Source organism: Bombina bombina, chromosome 9 (assembly GCF_027579735.1).
Source record: "Bombina bombina isolate aBomBom1 chromosome 9, aBomBom1.pri, whole genome shotgun sequence".
Lineage (NCBI taxonomy): Eukaryota > Metazoa > Chordata > Amphibia > Anura > Bombinatoridae > Bombina > Bombina bombina.
This window is the reverse complement of record NC_069507.1, coordinates 103,546,733-103,570,045: the sequence shown is the minus strand read 5'-3', so window position 1 is coordinate 103,570,045 and position 23,313 is coordinate 103,546,733. Positions and strand designations below refer to the sequence as shown.

Here is a 23,313-nt window from a genome sequence, read left to right as displayed (position 1 = left end):
TCCTTTAAACACTCCCTAAAAACCTTCTTGTTCAGGGAAGCCTATCACCAAATTAGTAACTAATGAATTCCACTTGCCTAATAGTTGCCCTCATCTAACTCCACAATAACATCATTCCCACCTTTGCAGTCCCCACCTCCTGTTTCTCACCCTCCTACCCATCTAAATTGTAAGTTCCTACGGGAACAGGGCTCCCAATTCTCCCTGTATTTGTTTGTTAAATTTTGTCTGGTGTCTCATATTGTACTATCCTTTGGAATCTGTTGGCGTTTTATAAATAAAGAATAATAATATGTTGAATGCATCCCTTAGTTTTGCGTGTGTTGTGTGTTGTTGATGGAGTGTTCCTTTTTTCCCCTCAGATCTGGTAACCCTAGTCTATCTCTTTCATCATCTAAGAATCACCTTCATGACAAAACTTACCCATTACACTAAGCACATTATTTAATTTATGTTGCGATTTCAGCTTAAGATGAGGGATGGACACAGCCATTGGTTTTGCAGGCATCTCTATCAGTTGTTGGACCAATATATGCAAAACCTCCTGATTCAGGCGACCCACTACATTCGTAAGAGCTTTTGGATCAGATGAAAATGGCAAAAAGAAGAGCAGGCTTATGTTATGTGTCAGTGGGAAGCGTGCCACCTGATAAGAGAGACAGAAGACAAGATGTTGAGTTAACTGTGGCATTATTTTATCAACTGCAATATTTTTATCTCAGCAACATTATTGAGAAGACAATTTTGTGGATGAGAAGCCAAACTAAAAACATCTGTAAATACTACCCAACCTTGTGTATCAGTATTTATTCAAAGGTGAGATATTTCAATGAATGTGCACCCACAAAAGTCATATGAAGCACAAGTACACAATGTCTTTCCAACAGTCTCTCAGCAACAGTCCACATAAGACCTTGGTTTATACAGCTCTACCCTCTTATACTCACTGTGACATTAGCAGTGTGCTCTATTAAATTCAAGAAAGTACAGCAAAATGTTTCTACACGTCTAAGGCTGAAATCCCTTTGTGCTTGTTTAACCTGAGTTGCTTTCTCAGCTCATTTAACTGGACTCAGCAGGGGTATGAGATAAGAACAAGCAAAATGTCGGATTTTGTAGAAACTTAGGAGAATTGGATAGACCAGCATTTGCATTAATTCCCTGTAAAGTCACCTCTGAAAATAATGGATAAAGTGCATAAACATAAGAATGTTTTAGTTTGACTGACCCTGCTATATGCTATTTATTGATTGCATAGATCTGGCTCTAATTGGCCACAAGGTAAAAGCACAAGGCTTTCAAGGATTGTCTCTGTGGAATGGTGTATATTAGCAAAACAATGGGCTAGATTCATTGATTTTAATTAGGCCGTCAAGGGGCCTTGCTGTGAAGACAAGATCATGTTATCGTAACATACGGTATATAGTTTTGTTGAAGGGACAGTAAAGGGAAAATCAAACTTTTATGATTCAGATAGATCATTTCATTTTTAACAACTTTTCAATTTCCTTTTATTATCAAATTTGCTTTGTTCTCTTTGTACCCTTCATTGAAAAGTAGGGTTAGGAGCAGCAATGCACTGCTGGGAGCTAACTGAATTCATCTGGTGAGCCAATGGCAACAGGCATATATGTGCATTCACCAATCACCAGCTAGCTCCCAGCAGTGCATTGCTGCTCCTGTCCCTACCTCAGTATTCATTTCTAAAAAGTATACCAAGAGAATTAAGCAAATTTGATAAAAGAAGTAAACTGAGTTGTTTAAAACTACATGCTCTATCTGAATCATGAGTTTAAATTTGTCTCTGTTGTCCCTTTAACCCCTTAATGTTAGAAGTTGGAGACAGCTGTGACAGTAGGGTCGGCTCCACGGGGGGGCATTGGGGGGCAATGCTTACCCAAATGGAATGCTGTGCCCCCTCAAAACACAGGATTTTTTTTAATTATTTTTTTATTTTTATTTTTACTTAAAAAAAAAATTTTTTTGCCCCGCAACTTTTCTGGGGGGCGGGGCTTGTGCGTGCTCAAATGTGCACTCAGTCAGTGCAGTGGAAGGCTGGGGTATGAGAGAGAGCGTCTGCGTCAGTCAGGAAGTGGAAGGAAGAACTTGAAGGTAAGGTGCTTAGTTATAACGTGCACTTTAGCAATCCAGCCTGCCTGGGGTTGACGACGTTTAGCTCTGCAGTAAACACTCAGGGCCCGATCCGATATGCAGCGTCGCCCGCAAAAGCCGGCGACGCCAAATTTTGTGCTGGTTTGGTATCACATATACGGCGTAACCTAGAAGTTACGCTCGTATATTTCTGCCTTCGGCCGTAGTTTTTTGGGCCATAGACAGGTATACCAAACCAGCGCAGTTTGGTATCCAATATACAGCGTAAGGACACGTGGCGAAAATGGAGAAATCTTACTCCATTTTCACCTCGCCACAAATTGCAGGCGTAGTAAGCCTTACGCTGTGTATTGGAGCCCCGTAACTCCCTAAACTACCTGCAAAATAAGACCTAACACATAACGCATGCGAAATGTCTATCTACCTGTCAACCGCGATCCCCTGCCGCAATCCCTAATAAAGTTATTAACCCCTAAACCACCACTCCTGGACCCCGCCGCCAGCTACATTAACTACCCCCTAATGTGAGCCCCTTACACCGCCGCCACCTACATTACCTACCCCCTAATGTGAGCCCCTTACACTGCCACCAGCTATATTAAATTATTAACCCATAATCTAATCCCCCTACCCCGCCGCCAGCTATATTAAATTATTAACCCCTAATCTAATCCCCCTACCCCGCCGCCAGCTATATTAAATTATTAACCCCTAATCTAATCCCCCTACCCCGCCGCCAGCTATATTAAATTATTAACCCCTAATCTAATCCCCCTACCCCGCCGCCAGCTATATTAAATTATTAACCCCTAATCTAATCCCCCTACCCCGCCGCCAGCTATATTAAATTAATTAACCCCTAAAATAATAAAATATCCCTACCACTAAACCTAAGTCTAACCCTACAAATAGCCCTGAAAAGGGCTTTTTGCGTGGCATTACCCCAAAGTAAACAGTTCTTTTGCCAGCCCTTAAAAGGGCTTTTTGCGGGGCTTTGCCCCAAAGTAATCAGCTCTTTTACCAGCCCTTAAAAGGGCTTTTGGTGGGGCATTGTCACAAAGTAATCAGCTCTTTTGCCTTTAATCTAAATCCCCTACACCGCCGCCACCTATAATAAATGTTTTACCCCCTAATCTAATCCCTCTATACCGCCGCCACCTATAATAAATGTATTACCCCCTAATCTAATCCCCCTACACTGCCGCCACCTATATTAACTCTAATTATATTAGGGTTAATATAGTTAATATAGTTATTATATTATATATATTAACTATATTAACCCTAATTATATTAGGGTTAATATAGTTAATATAGTTATTATATTATATATATATTAAGTATAATAACCCTATCTAACTCTAACACCCCTAACTAAATTCTTATTAAAATACATCTAATTAATATTAATATTATTAATTAAAATATCCCTATTTAAATCTAAATACTTACCTATAAAATAAACCCTAAGATAGCTACAATGTAATTAATAATTACATTGTAGCTATTTTAGGGTTTATATTTATTTTACAGGTAACTTGGTATTTATTTTAACTAGGTACAATAGCTATTAAATAGTTAATAACTATTTAATAGCTACCTTGTTAAAATATTACCAATTTACCTGTAAAATAAATCCTAACCTAAGTTACAAATACACCTACACTATCAATAAATTAAATAAACTACAAATATCTAAACTAAAATACAATTAAATACACTAAACTAAATTACAAAAAAAAAAACTAAATTACAAAAAATAAAAAAAGATTACAAGAATTTTAAGCTAATTACACCTATTCTAAGCCCCCGAATAAAATAATAAAGCCCCCCAAAATAAAAAATGCCCTACCCTATTCTAAATGAAAAATTAACCAGCTCTTTTACCAGCCCTTAAAAGGGCTTTTTGCGGGGCATGCCCCAAAGCAAACAGCTCTTTGCCTGTAAAAAAAAAACACAATACCACCCCCCAACATTACAACCCACCACCCACATACCCCTGCTCTAAACCCACCCAAACCCCCCTTAAAAAAACCTAACACTAAGCCCCAGAAGATCTCCCTACCTTGAGTCGTCTTCACCCAGCCGGGCCGAACTCCTCATCCAATCCGGGCGATGTCTTCATCCAAGCGGCAAAGAAGAAGTCTTCCATCTGGGCGATGTCTTCATCCAAGCGGCAAAGAAGAAGTCTTCCATCCCGGCGATGTCTTCATCCAAGCGGCAAAGAAGAGGTCCTCCATCGGGGCGAAGTTTTCCTCCAAGCGGCATCTTCAATCTTCTTTCTTCAGACCTCCTACGCCAGAGCTTTCCAAACTTTTCATGTTGGTGACACACTTTTTAGACCTACATAATTTCGCGACACAGTAATTCAGTTGTACTGTACCAGCAAACAGGAGGTTAAACTAACTTGTTTTAAGAGATACGGACACATACATAAATTATATAATAATGAAATTTACAAGTAACAATATGTACGTGCAAGAATTAAAAAAAAGTGTAATAACACCAATAGCTACTTACTATTTTAATGTGATGTATGAGGTTGATGGGATGAACACAATTTCTGAATATTTGGTGGAATATTAGATAAAGACACTCGCATTTCATCATCAAGCATTTTTAAGTTTCCACTTCCTATCCATATATCAAGAGCTAGAGCAGCAATGCACTACTGGGAGCTAGTTGCAAAAAACCCCCACTGACTTCTGACTTCAGCTCAGCGTTTAAGCTGCCGCCCTCAGAGTTGGGTGAGTCCGATTGACTACTGCCCGCGCTGCAAACACACTGCTGTCCCACTCAATGACTACACATGCAGTCACAAGCCAATTAAGGAGACTACACGTGCAGTCAGGAGCCAATGTGCCGCCAAAGCCGCCAATGGGAATAGTTTCAGTTCCCACTGAGCTGCGCCAATTGGTTAAGATGATCTGTGACCCACAAGGTATCAATCATGTGTCAACCATGTGATATGCGTAGCAGGCAGGCGGAAAGTCAGAAACCAAAAAAATAAATACATTTAAAAAAATTTGTGCTGAAGCAGGGACACACCTACACACTGCTGCCGACACACTAGTGTGTCCCGACACACAGTTTGGAAAGCACTGTTCTAAAGTCTCAAAATGTGGATAACATAATATTTTGCTTATAGTATTATGATCAAGTCTCCTTAATACTGAACATTTATTTTGATCATTTCTATCTCACGATATAAAGCAGCACATAACAACCGATACTCTGTTTATATTATATTGTGATCATCCAATTGCTACTACACGATATACACCCCCCCAGTTTATCAATCAGTGACTGGCTAAGAGGTTGACTCACATACGCCTCCCAACTCACACTCCCTCATTACGCATAAGAGCTCCACACGTCAGAGCTTGTCATAATGATGGACAGATCCAAGACCGAATTGGATCAACCCAAATCGTGAGTGGCAACCAATCAGGGCTAAGAGGTGGGACATTAGCCTCATAAAGAACGCCGAGTAGCAGCGGCCCGCACCCCCTCTGAGGAAGCATTCTGTGAAACGCGCGTCAGGGGTCCAGCAGGAGTAGCTGTGTCTCTCCTGTCTGTCGCTTTTAACTTGCTTACCTATGTTCAAATAAGAATTTAAGTCTTTAAATTTCTGCTGATACATGGTGCCCACTACCTATATTAAGAGTTAATACCTAAAAGTAATTTAGCCCTCGGATTGTAAGGGCTTAGCTTACTCTAGATTATTTTTCTTGTGGGCCCATGTTAACAAATATTTTTGCTTATTTAGTGAATCTACAATTATTGTTGACTGGGTTTAAGTGTTTTTAACTTTTTTTTGGCTACTACTGTGTGAATGTTTGTTCCTAGCTTTATGAATAAAGATTTAAAGTATGAATGATATGGAACATTTTAATATATAGAGTAATCCTATATCCAATTCATCATTTGGAGTTTATATTAATAATACTTTTGTGGAATTCTTTGCTATCAATTCTAAATGTATTCTCTGTACAATTAGTATTTCTAGTTGTTTAGATAGATATTTGTACAAATACATAGATAGATATTTTTACAAACACATGATAGATAGATCGATATTTTTACAAAGAAAGAGAGATATTTGTACAAAGAAAGAGATATTTCTACACAGAGCATCTTTTTAATATCATGGTTTTAATATTTTTTTTCAGAGTTGAACATATTGTTTCTACATTTATAGTGAGACAGATAGTTCGACAGATAGATATAGTGACACCTATAGATAGAATAGAGATACAACCGGCCTGCAGCAACACTACAATCTCAATTTATTACATTATCACATTTACATAAAAGCACATTCCTTTATAGAAATCATGTAGATGGGACTATTTATGCAACATTCTAGTGTATATGTTGGAATATTATTTTTAACCGTCTGTATGTTAGTGTATATGTTGGAATTGTTAGTGTATATGTTATAATATTCTTTTTAACCGTCTGTATGTTTATGTATTCACTATTTCTGTAACAGTCTTTTTGTACGCCTACTGTATGGCCTCTAGTTATGAAGCCGTCTACTTACCTGCATTCACCGGCCCAATACGCTCGCCTAAGCTCGCCTCACATCATCGCCGCGGACCTGAATACGTTCGCCAAAGTTATCGATAAATCTGTCAAAAAGCCGCGCACCAAGTACGGGGCGATGAGCAGCGGACTGTGATAGTTATCACTCATCAATCTCGCTGCTCTTCGGCTTTTTTACAGCTTTATTGATACCTCTGTCACTAAGCACTCACACTATGCTATACTGTTCTACCCCCTATAGTTAATAACTATTTAATAGCTAGCTTGTTAAAATAATTACCAATTTACCTGTAAAATAAATCCTAACCTAAGTTACAAATACACCTACACTATCAATAAATTAAATAAACTACAAGGGCTGGTAAAAGAGCTGATTACTTTGTAATGTAGAATAGGGTAGGGACTTTTATTATAATTTTTTTATTATTTTATTAGGGGGCTTAGATTAGGTGTAATTAATTTAAAATTCTTGTAATATTTTTTTATTTTCTGTAATTTAGTGGTTTTTTTTTGAGATTTAGTTTAGTTTATTTAATTGTATTTAATTGTAGGTATTTGAAGCTAATTTATTTAATTAATTCAATGATAGTGTAGTGTTAGGTTTAATTGTAACTTAGGTTAGGATTTATTTTACAGGTTAATTTGTATTTCTTTTAGCTAGGTAGTTATTAAATAGTTAATAACTATTTAATAACTATTGTACCTAGTTAAAATAAATACAAAGTTGCCTGTAAAATAAAAATAAATCCTAAAATAGCTACAATGTAATTATTAATTACATTGTAGCTATCTTAGGGTTTATTTTAGAGGTAAGTATTTAGTTTTAAATAGGATTAATTTAGTTAATAAGAGTAATATTATTTAGATTTATTTAATTAATATTTAAGTTAGGGGGGTGTTAGGGTTAGTGTTAGACTTAGGTTTAGGGGTTAATAATTTTATTATAGTGGCGGTGGTTTAGGGGGGGCAGGATAGGGGTTAATAAATTTATTATAGGTGGCGGCGGTATAGGGGGGGCAGGATAGGAGTTAATAGGTATTATGTAGGTGGCGGCGGGGTCCGGGAGCGGCGGTTTAGGGGTTAACATATTTATTATAGTTGCGGCGGGGTCCGGGAGCGGCGGTTAAGGGGTTAACATATTTATTATAGTTGCGGCGGGGTCCGGGAGCGGTGGTTTAGGGGTTAAACAATTTATTTAGTTGCGGCGGGGTCCGGGATCCGCTGGATAGGGGTTAATTAGTTTATGTAGGTGGCGGCAGTATAGGGGGCAGCAGATTAGGGGTTAATATGTATAATGTAGGTTGCGGCTGGGTCTGGGAGCGGCGGTTTAGGGGGTAATAACTTTATTTAGTTGTGAAAGGGTAGGGGGGCCAGATTAGGGGTGTTTAGACTTGGGTACATGTTAGGGTGTTAGGTGCAGACACTTCCCATAGGAATCAATGGGATATCGGGCAGCAGCGAACATGAGCTTTCGCTATGGTCAGACTCCCATTGATTCCTATGGGATCCGCCGCCTCCAGGGCGGCGGATTGAAATCCAGTTACGCTGGCCCGGAATAGTGGCGAGTGTACCTGGTAGTAGTTTAATAACTACCAAAAGTAGTCAGATTGTGCCGAACTTGCGTTCGAAACATCTGTAGTGACGTAAGCATTGATCTGTATCGGACTGAGTCCGGCGGATCGAAGCTTACGTCACTAGATTCTACTTTTGCCGCACGGGCAGTAGGGCTTGATAACTAAGGCGAATCAGCCTCGCCACAAATACGCTGCGGAATACCAGCGTATTTGCGGTTGGCGGCTTGATAACTAGAGGCCTATAAGTCTATTGTGTAAGAACAAACTCAAAATCTAATTTTTGGTTCTAGATTTGATCTCTTAGCTGATACATGTGTTGAAATCTCTACACCTTCATGAAGTTGTCACTTTTATGAAATATAAACATTGTTTGGATAACATGTCACGTAAGCATTTGGTTTCTGCTTATAGATCAGTTACAGACTATTTTGTAATTTATTAGTGACTAATTATATAATTCAACATGTATACACAGCACAATATACACACATAGTGATGGATAGATACATACAAATATAGATACCTTGAAATTGTTAAAAAAAAAAAAAATATATATATATATATATAATGTATATACTTTTTGTATGAAATTTATTTTTTCCTTTTATGTGTTTTTTATGTGTTTTTGGTATATGTGAATCTTCAAGCTTGGTGAGTACTTGTCTTATTATATGTTTCTGTGTCTATTTTGTTATAATGTTTATCCACATATTTTACATCCTATTACATCTTTGAAATGACTCTTACTATAAGAGAGATAGAGTTATAGAGAGAGTGTTATAGAGAGAGTGTTATAGAGAGAGAGCGAGTTAGAGAGATAGAGAGATATATAGATATCTATTCAGAGCTTGCATTGTGTGGCTGTGTTGGGGACTCAGGTATTGGAAAGGACCTTGACGTGGTACCTTAGCTTGTCCCATTTGGCCAGATGCGGTAACTAACCTTTCCATTTTTTCTTATAAATCTTTACTGTGAGCACATGAGAGAGAGAGGAGAGAGAGAAAGAAAGAGAGAAAGAGAGAGAGAGAGAAAGAAAGAGAGAAAGAAAGAAAGAAAGAGAGAAAGAGAGAGAGAAAGAGAGAGAGAAAGAGAGAGAGAGAGAGAGAGAGAGAGAGAGAGAGACTCAGAGCTTGCATTGTGTGGCTGTGTTAGGGACTCAGGTATTGGAAACGACCTTGACATGGTACCTGAGCTTGTCCTATTTGGCCAGATGCGGTAACTAACCTTTCCATTTTTGCTTATAAATCTTTACTGTGAGCACATAGATATCTATATCTAGATATATCTATATCTAGATATATCTATATCTAGATATATCTATATCTATATATATCTATATCTATATCTAGATATATCTATATCTATATCTATCTATATCTAGATATATCTATATCTATATCTATCTATATCTATATCTATCTATATCTAGATATATCTATCTATATCTAGATATATCTATATCTAGATATATCTATATCTATATAGATATATCTAGTTTTAGATTAGGGTTTGGGCAATTGAAAAAGAGCTAAATGCCCTTTTAAGGGCAATGCCCATCCAAATGCCCTTTTCAGGGCAATGGGGAGCTTAGGTTTTTTTAGTTAGGTTTTTATTTGGGGGGTTTGGTTGTGTGGGTGGTGGGTTTTACTGTTGGGGGGTGTTTGTATTTTTTTTACAGGTAAAAGAGCTGATTTCTTTGGGGCAATGCCCCGCAAAAGGCCCTTTTAAGGGCTATTAGTAGTTTATTGTAGGCTAGGTTTTTTTTTTATTTTGGGGGGGCTTTTTTTATTTTGATAGGGCTATTAGATTAGGTGTAATTAGTTTAAATAATATCTGATAATTTCTTTTTTTATTTTGTGTAATTTAGTTTTTGCTTGTTTTTGTAATTTAGGTAATTGTATTTAATTTAGGTAATTTATTTAATTGTAGTGTAAGGTTAGGTGTTAGTGTAACCCAGGTTAGGTTTTATTTTACAGGTAAATTTGTATTTATTTTAGCTAGGTAGTTAGTAAATAGTTAATAACTATTTACTTACTATTCTACCTAGTTAAAATAAATACAAACTTAGCTGTAAAATAAAAATAAACCCTAAGTTAGATACAATGTAACTATTAGTTATATTGTTGCTAGCTTATGGTTTATTTTATAGGTAAGTATTTAGTTTTAAATAGTAATTATTTAGGTAATGATAGTAATTTTTATTTAGATTTATTTTAATTATATTTAAGTTAGGGGGTGTTAGGGTAAGGGTTAGACTTAGGTTTAGGGGTTTATAACTTTAGTATAGTGTAGTATAGGAATCAATGGGGCTGGGTTACGGAGCTTTACGCTGCTTTTTTGCAGGTTTTAGGCTTTTTTTCAGCCGGCTCTCCCCATTAATGTCTATGGGGAAATCGTGCACGAGCACGTAAAACCAGCTCACCGTGGCTTTCAGCAGCGCTGGTATTGGAGTGCAATATAGAGCACAATTTTGCTCTACGCTCACTTCTTGCCTGATAACGCCTGGTTTATGAAAACCTGTAATACCAGCGCTGTAGGGAAGTAAGCGGTGACAATAACGCAAGTTAGCACCGCACTGCTCTTACCGCAAAACTCGTAATCTAGCTGTTAGGTTTTATTTTTATTTCACAGGTAAGTTTGTATTTATTTTAACTAGGTAGACTAGTTAGTAAATAGTTATTAACTATTTACTAGCTACCTAGTTAAAACAAATACAAATTTACCTGTAAAATAAAACCTAACCCGAGTTACACTAACACCTAACATTACAATAAAATTAAATAAATTAAATTAAAAAAATACATTTATCTAAATTACAAAAAATAATAAACACTAAATTACACAAAATAAAAAAAGAAATTATCAAAAATAAAAATGAATGACTCCTAATCTAATAGCCCTATCAAAATAAAAAAGACCCCCAAATAATAAAACCCCTAGCCTACACTAAACTGCCACCACCCATACAACCAACCCCCCAAATAAAAAGCTACCTAAAAAACCTAAGCTCCCCATTGCCCTGAAAAGGACATTTGGATGGGCATTGCCCTTAAAAGGGCATTTAGCTCTTTTACATTGCCAAAACCCTAAACTAAAAATAAAACCCACCCAAAAAAACCTAACACTAACCCCCGAAGATCCACTTACAGTTTTGGAAGACCGGACATCCATCCTCATCCAGCCAGGAGAAGTCTTCATCCAAGCGGCAAGAAGCCTCAACAAAGCCGGGAGAAGTCTTCATCCAAGCGGCAAGAAGTCGTCCTCCAGGTGGGCAGAAGTTGGAACAGCCAATAGAATGCAAGCTCAATCCCATTGGCTGATTGGTTCAGCCAATAGGATTGAAGATCAATCCTATTGGCTGATTACATCAGCCAATAGGATTTTTTAAAAGAAACAAATGCCAGCGAGCCTCAAGGTGATGCATAAAAAGTTCTTTAATAAATGGAGTCAAAAAAGTAAGTTAAACGAAATAATGCTTATATCCCCAGCATTAGTGAATAGGTAAAAGTCCTACGCGTTTCGGCAGCCCCCTGCCTTATTCATGGACATAAAGTGTAAGGTAAACTCACCCCTTAAATACACCTGTGTCCACAGGTGTTAATATCACATGATGCATACTATTAAAGGGATATTACAACTTTGTTATTGGAAAGCTTGAACTCTCTTAGAATTGGTATGGCAGACTTAGATACATTTGATTTAATGAAATGTAAACCAGATTTAATAATTAACTATTTAAACAACTAAGCAGACTTATTTACTACTTCCATTATTGTGACCTGTAATAATTATTATATAACCTGTAATACTATCGCTATGTTAATAACATGTAAAAGATTTTGCTTTGGATTCTAGTAATAACTAGCAGAGAATGATAGCAATAATAGGGATAGCCATCCAGGAGGATAAACACCTAAACTTGAATGAATCTAATAACTCCCTAATTATGTGAGAACAACCGAACTAATTAATTTAGTAATATCTAATGGTGTTTGGAGACCTGAAGGATAACAGCTGGAGGAAGTAAGTACTTAGGAATTATATTTATTTAGCAAACCGTCCGATGATACTATTGATAACTAGGTATATGCATAACTCCAAATATTTATCAAACCCCAACATTAGCAAAATGCTATTTTCCTAATCCAATAGGATTTTTTAACCTTTAATTCCAATAGGCTGATAAAATTCAATCAGCCAATCGGAATTCAAGGGACGCCATCTTGGATGACGTCCCTTAAAGAAAACCTTCAGTGTACGGCTGGGACCGTATGAAGAGGATGCTCCGCGCTGGATATCTTGAAGATGGAGCTGCTCCGCGTCGGAAGGATGAAGATAGAAGATGCCGTCTGGATGAAGACTTCTGCCCGTCTGGAGGACCACTTCTGCCAGCTTGGATGAAGACTTCTCCTGGCTTCGTTGAGGACTTCTTGCCGCTTGGATGAAGACTTCCGGCTTCGTTGAGGATGGATGTCCGGTCTTCAAAACTGTAAGTGGATCTTCGGACATTAATGTTAGGTTTTTTAAGGGTTTATTGGGTGGGTTTTATTTTTAGCTTAGGGTTTTGGCAATGTAAAAGAGCTAAATGCCCTTTTAAGGGCAATGCCCATCCAAATTCCCTTTTCAGGGCAATGGGGAGTTTAGGTTTTTTAGGTAGGTTTTTATTTGAGGGGTTGGTTGTGTGGGTGGTGGGTTTTACTGTTGAGGGTTGTTGTTTTTTTTTACAGGTAAAAGAGCTATTGGCAGTTTAGTGTAGGCTAGGGGTTTTATTATTTGGGGGTCTTTTTTATTTTGATAGGGCTATTAGATTAGGAGTAATTCATTTTTATTTTTGATAATTTCTTTTTTTATTTTGTGTAATTTAGTGTTTATTATTTTTTGTAATTTAAATAAATGTATTTTTTTAATTTAATTTATTTAATTTTATTGTAATGTTAGGTGTTAGTGTTACTCAGGTTAGGTTTTATTTTACAGGTAAATTTGTATTTATTTTAACTAGGTAGCTAGTAAATAGTTAATCACTATTTACTAACTAGTCTACCTAGTTAAAATAAATACAAACTTACCTGTGAAATAAAAATAAAACATAAGCTAGATACAATATAACTATTAGGTAGTTTATGGGTGTTAGTGTACTTTGTAACACTTTAGTTATGAGTTTTATGGTACAGCTCTGTAACGTAAAACCCATAACTACTGACTTTCTGGTGGCGGTACAGATCTTGTAGTTATAGGCTGTATCACTCACTTTTTGGCCGTATAGGCAAACTCGTAATACCGGCGCTATGGAAGTCCCATTGAAAAAATGACTTTTTGAAAGGTGCGGTAGTTGCGTTGCGTTACGGCCAAAAAGGTGTGCGGTACACCTATACCTACAACACCTGTAATACCAGCAGTAGTGAAAAAGATCCATAACGCTGCTTTTTCAGTCATAACGCACAACTCGTAATCTAGCTGTGATTTAGTTAATGATTTTTTTCATATACAGCTAAACTCACAACCAAAAGATACCATAGCTTTTTCTTTTTTCTTTTTTTTCTTCCTTTTTTCTCTTCCTTTATGCTTTAATACAGAGCTGATATTTCCATTGTTATGTGTTATACATTTCAGAAGATTTTAGTTTAATTTGTTTTGTATATACACAGAGAAATCTCCTGGAAAACAGCTCTAACTGTGATCAAACACATTTAAAAAGAGCTTTTCAATTGACTATTAACCTTTGGAAAAAAAATTTAATTGACAAAGTTGTGATGTAACTGATTTTAACAGTTTTTTAACTGTATATCACTAGTTCAGCTAGTGTATGTTGGAGATGTTTGCTGTTCTATTGCATTTAAGGCAAATCAGTGTTCTTTAACAAAATGGCAGTCACTCAAATGTCCTTATTTCAATCCATTGGAAGTTCCAAGCAAAAACATTAGACCAGATTACAAGTGGCATCTAAATTACTTTTTCACACATAAGCTAACTGCTCTCAAAGTAAAAATGTATCGCGGCCGGGTTAGAGCACGCTTTACAAGTTAGGGAAAGAGAAAAAGTTAGATGCACGCTAACTATGGGACTTCAGATATCGTGACCATGCTAACTCCTTCTCTGCATAGATTTCTATGCGGCATGCTGTAAAAAAACACTAACAATTATCACTTGTGCGCTAACCTGACATATCGTTAAACCAACTGTGCTAAACAGTTAGAAATACTTTACATTCCAATGTTCTTCACATAGAAGAAAATGTTCTTTTCATTTTTAAATTTAAATAAATATATATAATATATATGATTATTATTTTGTAAATTATATGCAGTATCTATACCTATAAATCTAAAAAATATATATATATATATATATATATATATATATATATATATATATATAAATATATATTTAATTATATTTAGATAGATAGATATTGTATATACAGATAAATGTAAAAATATTTACTTAAAAATAAAAAGAATTGTGAAGAACATTAAAAACATTTCTATATAAACACATTAAAACATGAAAGCATAAAAATAATATAGCATGTTTCAAGGTGTTTGGAAATGGCTCAAAAGTTTATGTATGTAAATATATATATATATATATATACAGTTCAGGGATCCAAGCACTCACTGTATATGTGAATTGCCTGGGTGCTCTATTGTAGATAGGTAGAAACTTCAATGAAAGAAGAGGCAATCACAGGACTTAATAGTTAATATTTTTTATTAGTATTTCAACAATAAAGATTCAGTCTCAGTCAATGTTTCGGTCCTCCCAGGGACCTTTGTCAAGACTTTTTCTTAATCCGTATGTGCCATATGTTCTCACCGCTGAAAATATCGCACATACGGATTAAGAAAAAGTCTTGACAAAGGTCCCTGGGAGGACCGAAACGTTGACTGAGACTGGATCTTTATTGTTGAAATACTAATAAAAAATATTAACTATTAAGTCCTGTGAGTGCCTCTTCTTTCCTTGAAGTATATATATACAGTATATATATATATATATATATATATATATATATATATAATATATATATATATATATATATATATATATATACACACAGAGAAGCACACTCACAGGAACGAACAATCGGCTCAGTATCATTGTTAGCCTGTTCACCTGGGTGCATCTTCTTTTTTTATATATATATATATATATATATATATATATATATATATATACACATACACACACATATATATATATACACACACACGTGTATATGTGTTTATATGTGTATATATGTATATGTGCACATTCATATTTACACATATAAACACATAAATACACATGTATACACATATATAAACATGTATATATACATACATACATACATACACATATTTATATATGACACACTCAGGAGACGGAATTAACTCCACTACAGAACACCCTCTGAGGAAGAAGGAAAATTAGAACCTTTGAAACGCGTAAGGGATTATAAATACACATATATTCTTTTTATCTCCATTTGGAGGTTTTTCTATGTTACTGATATTTGAACAATAACATCCTCTGTGTGACATTCATCATCAAGTTTGTTATATTGCATAATAACAAACTGGTGTTTCTACACAACTTTATTATTATTTTGATGTGGCGTTTGGAAGAACTTATTTAAACCCTTGACTGTGACTATGCTATAACAACTACAGCTTCACCATCTACTGGGTTCATATATCAAAACTGTATCTAAGTGTATCTACATGCCTCCTATGTTTGAGGACTTTTAATGTGAGTTGCCATTTGTCTGTTTTTTAAATACCTTAATTTTTATTAAACGGTTTTATGCTATGTCCTTGCACTTTATTTCTTTTGCATAATCCTGCAGGAGCATGAAGGGAACAGACCACCAGCCTCTATCAGGACTGAAAGTCCATACTCTAAGAGGGGAAAGGCACATACTCTGAGAGGAGAAGGACACTACCACTTGGCTTTACCACTACTGCCACACCAGGACCACGGAAGTTTCACACTTACAAGAGGCGGCAACTTACCTCAAATGATTGAGGTTTGTTCTAGTAAGTGTAATACCTACCAGATTTTCCTGCTTACTACCTACCTGATACCTAGTCTCCATTAGAGACAACCGAATTGACTGTTCACTTTATGGTTTTTTAATCATTTACTATTATTGTTATTACTACCACTCTTAATACAAGTGACATCACATTGTGATTCTATATTTCTTTACAGAGTGTCCTCATGTAACCGTGTACACCGATATTCATCTATATTCACTTATAAACATCTTATTATCACCACTAGTGAGAACAGGTATTAACCACTAGGATAAGCGCTGTTTCTCTCTCTTTCCTCCTGCCATTTTTTGTTTGTCAGGATTGTTCTACTCTCTTTTGAGCAGACAATCCCTTCACACACCCCGAATTACAGCTGCATTTCCTGGTTCCCTAACTCATATTTCAGTTAAACAGAAAAACACAGCGCTAACTTTTATTGTGTTGGGTACCCTCCCTCACAATTCAACTCCCCCCTACATATTTATATATATGTTGTTTTTTTTTAGCAATTCCCAATCAAAAATGTTGCCATATACCATATCCCTTTTAACACTTTAAAAACATTATATTAATATGATATATTTATATTAAAATAGTATATGTATACATATACTACACACAAATATATGTATATATATATATATATATAACTTTATTTTAATGTGTTGTGATGTGTTTTGTTAATATTTATTTTTAACCTTGACACTTTACTTAGTCGCCCTAAATATTCTAGTGCAGTTTCGGCTTTTACTCGAGGGCAAACAATAACTTTCCACTTGTAATACCAGCACAAATTATTGCGAACGATATCATTGCAAGTATAGGCTCCGTTTGAGTCGGCCACGATAACCCTTCACTGGTTAACGCACTTTACCATGGACTTGCGCTCTAATGATTGATCAACCAAGCAAAATTGGTTATCACACTTACAATATCATTAGCATGTCACTTGTAAGCTGGCCCATTGTATAGAAGCTTGGGTAAATTATGGTTTCTTTTACTAACAACAGCAAACCTTCCAGCTCACGTGTATTGTCTTTCTTGGTGCAAGCTCTAGAGTCTAGACAAAGACCCCAATACATAAACAGTTTCCATGAAGGTAGCACTGAATAGACAACTTTTTGGGCTTTCACTCCATAGCATGATTAAGGGCTGATTGAGTGAAACATAGTATAGTTAGTGTTCAACAACAAGAAATGGTTTAATAAATTCTGCAAGAATTAATTTAACTCTTCAGAGAGAAATCTTTTCTAGTTCTGTGTTATTATATTGAACCAATTCATTAACTCTTGATGTACCTCTCCAAGATTTTGTAAATTAGCTATACAGTATGCCATAGAGTTTGTTTTTGCAATGGAAAATTATCTGAATATTTAACACTAAAGTAATGACTCAGATGAAGCATGCAATAAAAAAAACCCTAATTGCTTCTGTTATCAGTTTTTTTATTTTTGAGGAGTAAAACTAGGTAGGGTTAGGAGGTTGGATATGTCTTTAGCGCTCTTTGGCGGTAGTGTTTGCAACAATGCTACATTGTTGCAAACATTGTGGGTGAGATCCGATATACGCCGCAGGTTTCGGCGCAAGCGTGGAAACCTGCGCCGCCCGTAGTTTCACATCACATATACGGCGCCGGCAGTTGCTAAAGTGCCATAATTCTGACAAACTAGCGATGTCCAGAAATCTGCGTAAGTACAAATTTCTGGAGTCGCCAGTGACTTAAGGAACTTTAGAAACTGCCGCCGCCTACAAAAACTGACTAAAATATTAAATCTCCCGTTACTGTATAACACGCCTCCCAAACATAGCCCGACATGTATACCCCTCCATCCGCAATCCCCCTCTCATTACTAACAATAAATATATTAACCCCTAAACCGCCGCTCCCGGACTCCGCCGCCACCTATATTAACTGTATCACCCCCTAATGTGAGCCCCCTACACCGCCGCCACCTATATTATATATATTACCCCCTAATGTGAGCCCCTACCCCGCCGCCACCTATTTAAATTACATTACCCCCTAATGTGAGCCCCTACCCCGCCGCCACCTATTTAAATTACATTACCCCCTAATGTGAGCCTCCTACCCCGCCGCCACCTATTTAAACTACATTACCCCCTAATGTGAGCCCCTACCCCACCGCCACCTATATTAAAATGATAACCCCCTAATGTGAGCCCCTACACCGCAGCCACCTACATTAAAATTATTAACCTCTAATCTAATCCCCATACCCCGCTGCCACCTACATTAAAATGATAACCCCCTAATGTGAGCCCCTACACCACCGCCACCTACATTAAAATTATTAACCCCTAATCTAATCCTCCTACCCCGCCGCCACCTACATTAAAATTATAACCCCCTAATGTGAGCCCCTACACCGCCGCCACCTACATTAAGATTATGAACCCCTAATCTAATCCCCCTACACTGCCGCCAGCTATATTAAAATGATTAACCCCTAATCTAATCCCCCTACACCGCCGCCACCTATATTAAAATTATTAACCCCTAATCTAATCCCCCTACACCGCCGCCACCTATATTAAAATGATTAACCCCTAATCTAATCCCCCTACACCGCCGCCACCTATATTAAAATGATTAACCCCTAATCTAATCCCCCTACACCGCCCCCACCTATATTAAAATGATTAACCACTAAACCTAAGTCTAACCCTAACACCTCCTAACCTAATTATTATTAAAATAAATCAGGACTGAAAGTCCATACTCTAAGAGGGGAAAGGCACATACTCTGAGAGGAGAAGGACACTACCACTTGGCTTCACCACTACTGCCACACCAGGACCACGGAAGTTTCACACTTACAAGAGGCGGCAACTTACCTCAAATGATTGAGGTTTGCTCTAGTAAGTGTAATACCTACCAGATTTTCCTGCTTACTACCTACCTGATACCTAGTCTCCATTAGAGACAACCGAATTGACTGTTCACTTTATGGTTTTTTAATCATTTATTATTATTGTTATTACTACCACTCTTAATACAAGTGACATCACATTGTGATTCTATATTACTTTACAGAGTGTCCTCATGTAACCGTGTACACCGATATTCATCTATATTCACTTATAAACATCTTATTATCACCACTAGTGAGAACAGGTATTAACCACTAGGATAAGCGCTGTTTCTCTCTCTTTCCTCCTGCCATTTTTTGTTTGTCAGGATTGTTCTACTCTCTTTTGAGCAGACAATCCCTTCACACACCCCGAATTACAGCTGCATTTCCTGGTTCCCTAACTCATATTTCAGTTAAACAGAAAAACACAGCGCTAACTTTTATTGTGTTGGGTACCCTCCCTCACAATTCAACTCCCCCCTACATATTTATATATATGTTGTTTTTTTTTAGCAATTCCCAATCAAAAATGTTGCCATATACCATATCCCTTTTAACACTTTAAAAACATTATATTAATATGATATATTTATATTAAAATAGTATATGTATACATATACTACACACAAATATATGTATATATATATAACTTTATTTTAATGTGTTGTGATGTGTTTTGTTAATATTTATTTTTAACCTTGACACTTTACTTAGTCGCCCTAAATATTCTAGTGCAGTTTCGGCTTTTACTCGAGGGCAAACAATAACTTTCCACTTGTAATACCAGCACAAATTATTGCGAACGATATCATTGCAAGTATAGGCTCCGTTTGAGTCGGCCACGATAACCCTTCACTGGTTAACGCACTTTACCATGGACTTGCCCTCTAATGATTGATCAATCAAGCAAAATTGGTTATCACACTTACAATATCATTAGCATGTCACTTGTAATCTGGCCCATTGTATAGAAGCTTGGGTAAATTATGGTTTCTTTTACTAACAACAGCAAACCTTCCAGCTCACGTGTATTGTCTTTCTTGGTGCAAGCTCTAGAGTCTAGACAAAGACCCCAATACATAAACAGTTTCCATGAAGGTAGCACTGAATAGACAACTTTTTGGGCTTTCACTCCATAGCATGATTAAGGGCTGATTGAGTGAAACATAGTATAGTTAGTGTTCAACAACAAGAAATGGTTTAATAAATTCTGCAAGAATTAATTTAACTCTTCAGAGAGAAATCTTTTCTAGTTCTGTGTTATTATATTGAACCGATTCATTAACTCTTGATGTACCTCTCCAAGATTTTGTAAATTAGCTATACAGTATGCCATAGAGTTTGTTTTTGCAATGGAAAATTATCTGAATATTTAACACTAAAGTCATGACTCAGATGAAGCATGCAATAAAAAAAATCCTAATTGCTTCTGTTATCAGTTTTTTTATTTTTGAGGAGTAAAACTAGGTAGGGTTAGGAGGTTGGATATGTCTTTAGCGCTCTTTGGCGGTAGTGTTTGCAACAATGCTACATTGTTGCAAACATTGTGGGTGAGATCTGATATACGCCGCAGGTTTCGGCGCAAGCGTGGAAACCTGTGCCGCCCGTAGTTTCACATCACATATACGGCGCCGGCAGTTGCTAAAGTGCCATAATTCTGACAAACTAGCGATGTCCAGAAATCTGCGTAAGTACAAATTTCTGGAGTCGCCAGTGACTTACGGAACTTTAGAAACTGCCGCCGCCTACAAAAACTGACTAAAATATTAAATCTCCCGTTACTGTATAACACGCCTCCCAAACATAGCCCGACATGTATACCCCTCCATCCGCAATCCCCCTCTCACTACTAACAATAAATATATTAACCCCTAAACCGCCGCTCCCGGACTCCGCCGCCACCTATATTAACTGTATCACCCCCTAATGTGAGCCCCCTACACCGCCGCCACCTATATTATATATATTACCCCCTAATGTGAGCCCCTACCCCGCCGCCACCTATTTAAATTACATTACCCCCTAATGTGAGCCCCTACCCTGCCGCCACCTATTTAAATTACATTACCCCCTAATGTGAGCCTCCTACCCCGCCGCCACCTATTTAAACTACATTACCCCCTAATGTGAGCCCCTACCCCACCGCCACCTATATTAAAATGATAACCCCCTAATGTGAGCCCCTACACCGCAGCCACCTACATTAAAATTATTAACCTCTAATCTAATCCCCCTACCCCGCTGCCACCTACATTAAAATGATAACCCCCTAATGTGAGCCCCTACACCACCGCCACCTACATTAAAATTATTAACCCCTAATCTAATCCCCCTACCCCGCCGCCACCTACATTAAAATTATAACCCCCTAATGTGAGCCCCTACACCGCCGCCACCTACATTAAGATTATTAACCCCTAATCTAATCCCCCTACACCGCCGCCAGCTATATTAAAATGATTAACCCCTAATCTAATCCCCCTACACTGCCGCCACCTATATTAAAATGATTAACCCCTAATCTAATCCCCCTACACCGCCGCCACCTATATTAAAATGATTAACCACTAAACCTAAGTCTAACCCTAACACCCCCTAACCTAATTATTATTAAAATAAATCTAAATAATATTAATAATATTAACTAAATTATTCCTATTTAAATCTAAATACTTACCTATAAATTAAACCCTAATATAGCTACAATATAACTAATAATTACATTGTAGCTATTTTAGGGTTTATATTTATTTTACAGGTAACTTGGTATTTATTTTAACTAGGTACAATAGCTATTAAATAGTTAATAACTATTTAATAGCTACCTAGTTAAAATAATTACCAAATTACCTGTAAAATAAATCCTAACCTAAGTTACAAATACACCTACACTATTAATAAATTAATTAAATTAACTACAATGATCTAAACTAAAATATAATTAAATACACTAAACTAAATTACAAAAACAAACAGTAAATTACAAAAAATAAAAAAATTACAAGAATTTTAAGCTAATTACACCTAATCTAAGGCCCCTAATAAAATAACAAAGCCCCCCAAAATAAAAAAATATCCCTACCCTAAACTAAATTACAAAAAGTAATCAGCTCTATTACCAGCCCTTAAAAGTGCCTTTTGTGGGGCATTGCCCCAAAGTAATCAGCTCTTTTAAAAAAAAAAGAACAACCCCCCCATTACAACCCACCACCCACACACCCCTACTCTAAAACCCACCCTATCCCCCCTTAAAAAAACCTAAGTCTAACCCCCAAGTGGTCCTTACCTGTCCTGAAGACCGGCGGAGAAGGTCCTGTTCCAGGCGGAGAAGTCTTCTTCCAGGTGGCGACCTCTTCTTCTTCCAGGAACCAGCCAGGGCGGAGCGGAGGAGTTGAAGACCGATGACCGCGGAGCTGAAGACCGTCCTCTCTGGAACTGAAGACCGGTGATGCAAGAACTGAAGATCGGCGACACTGGAACTGAAGACTGGAGCCATGGAGCGTGGAGGATCCTCTTCATACGATCGCTGCCGTACACTGAATAGGAATTCAAGGTACGCGATTAAAAATGGCGTCCCTTGAATTCCTATTGGCTGATTTGAGCCTTCAAATTCAAATCAGCCAATCGGATGAAAGCTACTTTAATTCTATAAGCTGATTTGAATAGCCAATAGAATAAGAGCTACTGTAATTCTATTGGCTGATTAGAATAGCCAATAGAATGACAATAGCTATTATTCTATTGGCTATTCAAATCAGCCAATAGAATTAAAGAAGCTTTTATCCGATTGGCTGATTTGAATTTCAAGGCTCAAATCAGCCAATAGGAATTCAAGGGACGCCATTTTTAATTGTGGTCTTGAATTCCTATTCAGTGTACGGCGGCGATCGTATGAAGAGGATCCTCCACGCTCCATGGCTCCGGTCTTCAGTTCCAGCGTCGCCGATAGTTTAGATCATTGTAGTTTATTTAATTAATTTATTGATAGTGTAGGTGTATTTGTAATTTAAGATTATATTAGGTTAGGATTTATTTTACAGGTAATTTGGTAATTATTTTAACTAGGTAGCTATTAAATAGTTATTAACTATTTAATAGCTATTGTACCTAGTAAAATAAATACCAAGTTACCTGTAAAATAAATATAAACCCTAAAATAGCTACAATGTAATTATTAGTTATATTGTAGCT

The 23,313-nt window shown here is 36.8% G+C and overlaps 1 protein-coding gene across 1 annotated transcript in view; it reads right to left on the bottom strand.

Annotated features, from left to right (window-relative positions):
- Positions 1 to 23,313, bottom strand: part of SERPING1 (serpin family G member 1) — a 76,910-nt gene that overhangs the window by 16,290 nt on the left and 37,307 nt on the right. Inside the window, exon 7 of the mRNA XM_053692286.1 lies at positions 424 to 646. Within this exon, the coding sequence (XP_053548261.1) occupies positions 424 to 646 (223 nt within the window). The remainder of the gene's footprint in view (positions 1 to 423; positions 647 to 23,313) is intronic.